Raw genomic sequence first — 9613 nt, 5'->3', positions numbered from 1 at the left:
TGTTATTTTTGTAAAAATGTAGTCTGGAAGGGAAGTAGAGTACATTTGAAAAAATGCTTTATACAAATGTTTCCAACACCTAATTACCTTTCGTGTTGTCTTCCCGTCAAAATTGAAAATCAACAATTTTGTGTTTTTTAAAAATATCTTTTTCTTAAATTCTTGTCCCTTTTTTCAACACTTTTGTTGCTTCTTTTCAATGTTTGTCCCTTTTTGGAAATTTAGGGTTAGGGTAACATGTGACACTAACTTATTTACTTTAGTTTTACAGTTATTTTTGGAATTAATGGTAAAAAAAACTCATTTATAGGAAATTATACCTCCAGACCAGTGGAGCAGAAAAAAACGCTCATTCACATAAGATTGATATGCATTTTACCCAATAAAACGGGTCTGCGACCCATTTTGGGTCCCGACCCTAAGTTTGGGAAACATTGTTTTAGAGGGACCGTTGTCCATCTAAAATGAAGACCAAGTCAGCAGCTGCCGCTAATTTCTTATAAAATATAAACAAAAAACTGCATCTGCAAATGGCTTTCCAAATTAGCAACTGTGTTTTCATCTTTGCTTTTCTTAAATTTGGCATAAATGAGCTTCCATACTTTGGCGAGAAATGTACTTTATGTTTTTTCACTTTGATTTTACACATTTCTTTTTCAAAATGTATTCATGAATTTCAACATTATAAATAAAAAGAATAAATATAGTTTATTAAAAAAATACAATTAAAAATAAATTAAAACAATATTTCAAATCAGAGATTTTCAAAGATATTTCACATACACACACACACACACACACACACACAAAAATAACATACCCAACTTTATAAAAAAAACCTAATAGGCCTATATTTGACCAAATATCTAAATTGCGTAATAAAAGAAAGTTATTTATATGTAATTTTTAAAATTGTATATACACACTAACACACGTATACATAACCTTTATTATGGAAACTGTAGACTACAGAACAGAAAGTAGGACTCACCTGCGGCGCTGCGCGGAGGGATACGCAGACTGCTGATCCAGCTGTTGCTCTCCCCGGCTTCCCTGTGAGGGGAGGGGGGCTGCACTCACAGCTCAACACACGCCCCCCTCATTTCACACACACACACACACACACGCACAAACACACGCACACACACACGCGCACACACGCGCATACACACGCACACTTCGTGTGAACCACGCGTGTCGCGTCAGACGTCTTTCTACAGCGACTTGTGGGTCGAAATATTTCTCAGTGCAAACTCATTTTACAACACCGAGGTAGAGTAAAAAGGGGGGGGGGGGGGGGGGGGGGGGTAGTAGTTGTAGTCCTAAATACAGAATTAAACGGGGAAATGGGAGGTCAGATGGAATGGTCTAACACGTCTAATAGAAATAAATAAGTTCAATAAAAGCAATAACACACTGCAGCTGTAACTCCTGCTTTTGACACACTTATGTTGCATGTGTTCTAAGGTCGGAGCTCAGGTGTTCGACTGACAGGTGAAATGTTCTGGGAGGGAACACACTCTCCAACCCTGACCCATGGTTAACCCTAACCCCCATGCCATGGATCATACTCTCCATATTTCTTGAGGTTTAGATGTTGCTTTTTCTCTACTTTCAATGTTTGAAAGAGAAATAAATAAGTTAAATTAAAGCAATTAGTTAATAGGGTGATTGTCCAGCTTGTACAGCTTGTACTGCTGAAAACTGTAATACATGTGTGACATTTTGAAGGAAGACTAACAGGTCTTTGAGGGTTAGAATTCTAGCTGATAGACAGGTGTTCAAGTACTTATTTGCAGCTATATCATACCAATAAATAGTTTTTAAAAAATCATATTTGTGATATCTGGATTTTTTCTTTTAGATTATGTCTCTCACAGTGGACATGCACCTACGATGGACAATTTCAGACCCTCCATGATTTCTAAGTGGGAGAACTTGCAAAATAGCGAGGTGTTTAAATACTTATTTTCCTCACTGTATATATATATATATATATATATATATATATATATCTCAGCAGTAGTATTCTGGCCCAACCAGATAACTGAAAAAAAGTCGAACCCTGTTGTATATCACGATACGATAGCTCTATATGACTTCATCGCAATATGACTCATTGAATGACGACAAATGATCATGTTGAGTAATTGCCCACCCATACATACTTTTCCTTGTCACATGGTTAGACATGGACGTCGTGAGGTCTATTTTAGGGGGGCTAAAGCTACCCCAAAACGTCCCCAAGCGTCCTCAAACAATACAGTGCGCTCTGTGTCACTCACTCCGTGGAATCAATCTTCCTCCACCATCCATCCATCCATCTGTTGGGCTCTGTTTTTAAACAACCCGTCAAAAAGATGTGTTTGAGGGACAGGCTGACGAGCGATCAATTGCACGGTAACGGTATGCATGACGAGCGAGGTCGAGAGTTGCTTTTTCCTGAATAACCGAACAGAGAAACCGCCAATGACAATACATTGATCACTGCTTCTGCATTGGCGTTCCCATCTTTGCCGAGTCGCAGTAGTTTCACATCCAGGCTGTGAAACAGGTTCCTGGGACTCGGCTGTGTGGTGGTTACTTTTAAAAATGTAATATTTGTTTTGCTTGATTTGCTAAACTAATATTATGGCAATGGAACTTTTTTGCTGACTTTTGTAGGGCTCTACGTGGACCAAAATGCGACAAAAGTCCCCCCAAAAAGTGACACGCAGTTATACAGTCAAAGACGTTTGACTTTTCTCAGTAAATAAACTCAAAGGATAAACTCCACATGTCTGGCCCTTGATGTGGTTTTGATCTTCCAGGGTCGATGGCAGTGAAACACAGCGGCGTGGCACCAGTGGACGAACCGATCGGATGAGCTGCCGATGACAATAACTTGATCACTGCTTCTGTGTTGGGTTCACATCTTTACTGAGTCACAGTTCCAACACATTTCAACAGCAAATGACAGAGGAGGAAACACAGATTTTGCGTAAATCACATATATAAGAACAAAAATTGTAAAAGCTTCTTGTCATTGGAAACTGATTGTAGTTAAAAAAAAAAAATCTGTGTTGTACAGAAAGACAGCGGAGAGAAAGGACGATGACTAGGTGACCTGTGTTAACAGTTAGCACATGACCAACCCCCCCCCACCCCCCCACCACACACATACTTGCTCTGCTTTCTTTTGTGACACAACACAAGCAGAATATTCTCTCTCCTCTGGCTCCCTCGTGTGGTAACTTACAGGTGGTGCATGATCACAGTTGATAATTTTGTCACCTGCTGAGGCAGGAACACCGTACACAACGAAACACACACTTAGCAGCGACAAACTCACAGCAGACACAGAGGGACAAGAGACGAGGGCGAGTGAGAGAAGAGACAAAGTGCTTCCTGTCAGAATGACTGATGGATTTAAAGGCTCTCTGAGCATTTCTGACGAGTGTTGGACAAACAGCCGGATCCATCGCCTCGTCTTCCTCTATTTAGTCCCATAATAATCTGGATTACCTTCTGTCATAACCACCACGTCCTCTTCCTTCTTAAAAGTCACGCAGTGTCACGCATCTGCAGACCAGGACTGTAGATGCGTGACATTTTCTTCTTCTTCTTTGCATGTGTGGTGTTTGCAACGAGCGATTTCAGACTCCACTGATGCCCGTTTACACACACACACACACACACACACACACACACACACACACACACACACACACACACACACACAAACAGACGGAGAGGACAAGAAAGAACAGTTAAGAGTGATCCTCGCCTCTCATCACCAATGAGTTCCTCTCTCCTGGTGCCGCCTCAGCGTCTCAGTCTCCTTTCAGAGTCTGTGGCTGGCAGTGGGCGGCTGACGCCCCCTTTGAGAACCATGTGACTCTAACAGAGGTCTGAGACGTAGTCAAAATCCTTGAAGTAGTCCTGTTCCTTGCGGGAGAGGGTGCGGCGCTCGCGGGGCGGCGTCAGGGTCGGAGCCTCGGCCGTGAACTCCACGTCGAAGTTGCTGACGTCTTCTTTTCCTCCGATGGTCGGGACGAACGGGGGCGGGACCTTCCTCTGAAGAAGAGCCTCCCAGTCCATGCCCTACACAAGATGCACTCGGTGATATTAAGGGGCAACTTCGGTACCAACCTGGACCATGTTTTCCCATGTTTTTGTGTCATAGTGACTGATGAGAACAACATTTTTTGATTTCAGTAGTGTATTGAGCAAGACCACTACAGGCTGCAATATAACCACTCGCTGCAATTGTGCATCGTCAATTTCCATCCACTAAAGTTTCTGTTTTTACCAGGCTCAGGATGTATATTATATATAAATTTATATTCTCAGGATCTGACAACATTAGGGAAAGGACCCCTGCAGAGATAGGCCTTTATGTTAAAGAGTAAGATCCTTTTTGTTTTACATGAAACAGCCCCGAAAGCGCTATCTCCAAACTCACCAGACTCCATTTAAATAATCACTAATTTTATCATCGTAAAACACACTTTATTCGATGTTGACAGATACAAAAAAAACGAAACAATCAAAAGCAGTCTTGGTTCGTCTTTCCACCATTCCAACAATCACCGCTCTGGTTTGGTTGAAATAAACTCTTAATTTACCCATTTCCATGTGGAAATATGCTGGCTCTAAACACCTAAAAGTGATGATTATTTACATGGAGTCTGGTGAGTTTGAACATAGCGATTTCGGGACTGTTTCATGCTAAACAAAAAGGTCTATCTCTGTAAGGATCCTTTCTATAATGTTGTCAGAGACATATAATAATAATAATCTAAGCCTGTCAGAGGCAAAAACAGAACTTTTTGTGGACAAAAATAAAGGTGTGCAGTTGCCCGTTAACGTTACATCGCAACTTGTTAAGTGACTTGCCTAACACTGGACCTTTTTTAAAGATTGTTGTTCCAATCAGTCACTTGGACACACGAAAGCAATGGAAAATAGTGTTGGAAAGGTTGGAAAATACAGAAAAGTTAGAAGAAAAAAAATAGACACTCACCCTGAAAAACGGTTGTTTTTTTACTTCTTCGGCGTCCTTTTCTCCAGAGCCCAGTCGTCTTTCGGGGTTCCTCCTCAACAACTAGCAACCGACAAAAAAACAACAAAACTTCATCATTTATTTACACAGTTTTTTACTTTGCTATCTAAGTGACGGGTTAAAAACATCACAAGGAAGAAAAGAGAGAAGTATTGGGAGAGTCTTACCCGTCTCATTATGCCGATGGCTTCGGTGGAGAGGAAGCGAGGGTAGCGCACTTCATCGTTCACAATGCTGTCAAAAACCTCCTCCTCATCGTCCCCTGGGAACGGAGACTGGAAGAAACAGACGCACATCAGTTTGCATTACATCAGGGGTCGACCGATACTGCTGTTTAGAAGCCAATACCAACTATCAATAGGTAATAAAACCGATATCTGGAACAGATGTTTACTTTTGACTATAGCCATCGATTAAAGTCAATTTTACAATTAGCTCACCGATTTCACACATATCTTATTTGTTTTTCTCCCACTTCAGAGTAACATTTTAATGAGTTCATGGTCTCAGTCGCTAGTTTTAACCCTCATGTTGCCCTCATGTTGCCCCCATGTTGTCTTCATGTTGCCCTCATGTTGTCCCCATGTCGTCCCCATGTTGTCTTTATGTTGTCTTCATGTTGTCTTCCTGTTGTCTTCCTGTTGTCCCCATGTCGTCCCCATGTTGTCTTTATGTTGTCCTCATGTTGTCCTATATCAATGTTCTTTTTAATTCCCCAAAATAACATGATTGATTCCACCCAACGCTCTTTGACAAGTACAAATCTCTACTTTCATTAATTTTGGGGCGTCTTATTCAATTTTATAGCATTGTAAAACAAATGGAAGTGTTTTTGAAATAGTATTGAGTAAAGGTTGACATATTCCAGTCTGTGATTATCATCAACATCCATTCCTTTAATTTTAGTCTCAATAATTCCTAATTTCTGCTTTTCTAACTCAAACATTAGGTATAATTTCCTAAAAAATGAGGTTTATTGACCATAAATTCCAAAAATAACTGTAAAACTAAAGTTAATAAGTTGGTGTTACGTAGTGTTGAAAACGTCAAAAAAGGGATAAACATTGAAAAAAAAGTCAAAAGTGTTTAATTTTTTTTAAAACATCGATAAAAACCGTCAACAAAAGTGTTGATTTTCAATTTCGACGGTGACAACACTGTTGTTCAATCCGTTTGTCGTGTTCTGCTAAGATGTTTTATACTAAGATGTTTTATGGCTTTTTTTTTTTTTTTTAATTGCGTTGCTGTTTTGTTGTTTTTTTGCACCTCCAACTGCAAATCAAATGTCCCATCGAGGGACAATGACGAACTCTGAATTCTTACCTCTCCGACCAACATCTCATAGACAAGCACCCCGAGCCCCCACCAGTCGACCGCCCGGGTGTACGAGGTGTCCGTCAGCACCTCAGGGGCCAGAAACTCCGGGGTCCCGCAGAAGGTGCTGGTCCGGTCCCCATAACCCATGCCTTTTAGAGAGAAGAACGTGTGAGGAGAGAGGGCAGATTTTAGTGAAGAAAAAGAAATATGACTTAAATATGACCTGAAATAGAAAAAACTAACTAATAAAACTGTAACATGGGCCATTAACTAACTAAAACTAAATAATGTCCCAAGGCTTATTCCCATTGTTATACTCTAGGACTTCTCTGAGGGACACATTGGAAAAAGACATCGAGGGTCAGACATGTGTGGTTTATTGACATGCTTGGAATTCATCGCAAAAGTCAAATATGCCATGAATGTTGAAGAAAGTGACTAAAAAGTTGCAAACAGCACCAGATATGTCGGAAATAGTGCCAAAAAGGCCCAAAATGTTGAAAAAAAATCCCCCAAAATATCTGAAATAATATATTGTTTTAATTATTATTTATTTTATATTTATTTTTTATTTTATTTGTGGGGACCGGATCAAAGTGCTCTAGTAAAACTCTTATCCAGACAATACATGTACTGTAGCAGGCGGTGGGATAGCTTTGCCAACGTGCTTTTTCACTTTCTTGGTCCTAATAAGTAAAACAATAAAATACATTTAAATAGTAAATGTTACGGGACACTTTGTAAACATGTCCTTAAAGCTACAGTGCGTAGTTTCTGTCTCCCCCATGAGGAATCGAACACAATAACAACAACAACACGGTCTGCGCATCCACATGACACAAAGCTTACGCGATCGCACACCACCCACACCCACTCCCCCCTCCTCCACGCAGTTACTAGTAGCCAAGGAGGACACGGAGGGTTAAAAAGACACGATGGACTCTTCAGAAGAGGTCATTTGAGTTTTAGCACGGGAAAGTCACCAGACGACACAATCTGAACACAGTCATACTGGGAAATCCAGAGAGAGAGAGCTGTGTGTGGAGCTGGTAGTCTTAATTAGCTTCGTAGCAACTCCTTTGGCAACAGCTTAAATGAAACAAATGCTTATTAATATCAAAACCTTACGCACTAAAGCTTTTAAGCCACTTAAACTCTCTCAGTGTCACACTTTGTGGGCCGATTATTGAACGTTGTAGTGGTGAGAGACACATCAATGCTTACAAAATAAATGATGTAATTAAGCAAGAAAGTCAATGTCCCCTAATGTGTGGAACCTTTCCTCATCTGGTGTTGAATAAATAACCACTGCTCACCTTCTTTACAGAGCCCAAAGTCGGCTATCTTCACAAAACCCTCTGTGTCGAGCAGCAGGTTGTCCAATTTAAGGTCCCTGACAAAGAAAAGGAAGTTCATGTCAATTAGAGTTGGAAGTTGGATTTAATAAAAAGATATCAGGAGTATGTTTTCAGGATGCTAAAAAATCAACACAGTTTCAAGAGTAGTACTCTGTGTCCGACCAAATTCTGTACATACTGTGTAGTTATGTATTATGTATTACCAGAGTCATAGCCTGTACATACCTGTAGGGATAATAACTCATTTGGACACATATTTCCTTCCAAAGGCCAAGGGAACTTCATAAGGATGCATAGTAACCCATGTAATAACTGGCCTTTAATAATAAAAACCTGCCTCTATGGGAGTTTAACAAAGGGGGGTGTGACCCCCCTGTATTTTAAAGAAAAACATTTAATTATGTAGGATACATTATTCTTTCACAAAGAAAATTGGTGTCCTTAAAAGGCTGAATTTTCCTACATTTTTTGAATTAAGGCATTAAGGCACAAATTCCAAAAGATGACCTTTATTCCTCTTTTTAAATCAAATTAAGCCTGGGTGTGTAAACTTATACAAGCCACTGTAAATATCTTAATGTCTTAATCTACCCGCATGTGGCGGGTGCCAATGTCAAACCCTGTATACAACAACAACGGTGCGGAGGCACAAAGAACAGCATGTATGTGTCAAAGTACTCACCTATACACAATCTTATGGTCATGAAGGAACTGCAGACCCAGGACCACACAAGCCGAGTAGAAGCTGTCGGATAAAAACCAAAAAAATATAAGGAAAGGAACACAATTGAACATAAACGCCGCTTCACACCTCTACTTATTGACGCTTCTTGGTACATTGATAGATGCATAGACGCTGACACATAGGTTTCTCCTATTGAACACACATACACACACACAAACGGACAAAGACAGCAGAACTCACACAGCACGGGGCTCAGAAAAGACGTCGGCATGTATGTGCATCATGAGGTCGCCTCCCGCCGTGTACTCCATGACAAAACACACATGTTCTGGCGTCTGGAAACATGCAAACAAGTTGACCAGGAAGGGGTGGTGGGAGCCGTTGACGGCCTCAAAGATCCGCTTCTCACACATCAGACTGGAGACGGACAGAGGGGGGGGGGGGGGGGGGGGGGGGGGGGGGGGGGGGGGGGGGGGGGGGGGGGGGGGGGGGGGGGGGGGGGGGGGGGGGGGGGGGGGGGGGGGGGGGGGGGGGGGGGGGGGGGGGGGGGGGGGGGGAGACAGCGATTACTGTATAGGTGGAGTTATGATGAGACGAGAGCTTTGCCTTGGAGATGAGGCTTTTCGGTCGAGGTCAGAGTGTGTGTGTGTGTGTGTGTGTGTGTGTGTGTGTGTGTGTGTGTGTGTGTGTGTGTGTGTGTGTGTGTGTGTGAAAAATACAATTACCTTTCCACTTCATCCCTCGCTACGATGTCTCCTTTCTTCAGGGCTTTGATGGCGTACAGGCCGGCTGTCCTTTTGTACTCTGACAGCAACACCTGCAGACAATCAAATTCAAAGACTCAAAGCGTTATCGTGTGTCACGTAACGGTAGAAAATTGTCTTCGGTTTGGGGCTCACGGACCACATAAAATCTTTTTAAGAAAAACACCCGTGAAAGACTCGCATAAAACGACATTAAAAGCAAACAATTGAGAACAACTTCTCCTCAAATAAATAAGAGCAGATGTGCAAACCGCATTAAAAAGAGGTTTCATACAGTCTGTTTTTCCTCATTTAAAATGTATACTGCAGTGGGAATCAAAGAGTTCTTCTAGTGGATTTTTAACTAAAACTAAATATAAGGCTGGGTAATATATCGATATGGTTTTAATATTGTGATACGAGACCAGATATTGTGATATAAGACTAGGCATTGTGATATGAGACT

General features: G+C 41.3%; 1 protein-coding gene across 5 annotated transcripts in view; it reads right to left on the bottom strand.

Annotated features, from left to right (window-relative positions):
- Nucleotides 1-3604: 3604 nt before the first annotated feature.
- Nucleotides 3605-9613, bottom strand: part of pkn1b (protein kinase N1b) — a 35176-nt gene continuing 29167 nt past the window's right edge. For all 5 annotated transcript variants that reach the window (XM_034894540.1, XM_034894543.1, XM_034894539.1 and 2 more), the window contains exons 15-22: nucleotides 9130-9221; nucleotides 8645-8821; nucleotides 8402-8464; nucleotides 7678-7754; nucleotides 6368-6510; nucleotides 5212-5319; nucleotides 5006-5086; nucleotides 3605-4083 (exon numbers count right to left, since the gene is read on the bottom strand). In XM_034894540.1, coding sequence (XP_034750431.1) covers nucleotides 3880-4083; nucleotides 5006-5086; nucleotides 5212-5319; nucleotides 6368-6510; nucleotides 7678-7754; nucleotides 8402-8464; nucleotides 8645-8821; nucleotides 9130-9221 — 945 coding nt within the window. In that variant the 3' untranslated portion in view covers nucleotides 3605-3879. The remainder of the gene's footprint in view (nucleotides 4084-5005; nucleotides 5087-5211; nucleotides 5320-6367; nucleotides 6511-7677; nucleotides 7755-8401; nucleotides 8465-8644; nucleotides 8822-9129; nucleotides 9222-9613) is intronic.

The sequence above is a fragment of the Etheostoma cragini genome, chromosome 15, assembly GCF_013103735.1.
Source record: "Etheostoma cragini isolate CJK2018 chromosome 15, CSU_Ecrag_1.0, whole genome shotgun sequence".
Classification (NCBI taxonomy): Eukaryota; Metazoa; Chordata; class Actinopteri; order Perciformes; family Percidae; genus Etheostoma; species Etheostoma cragini.
Note: the sequence above shows the minus strand (reverse complement) of the source record. Positions and strands in the feature narration are given on the sequence as shown.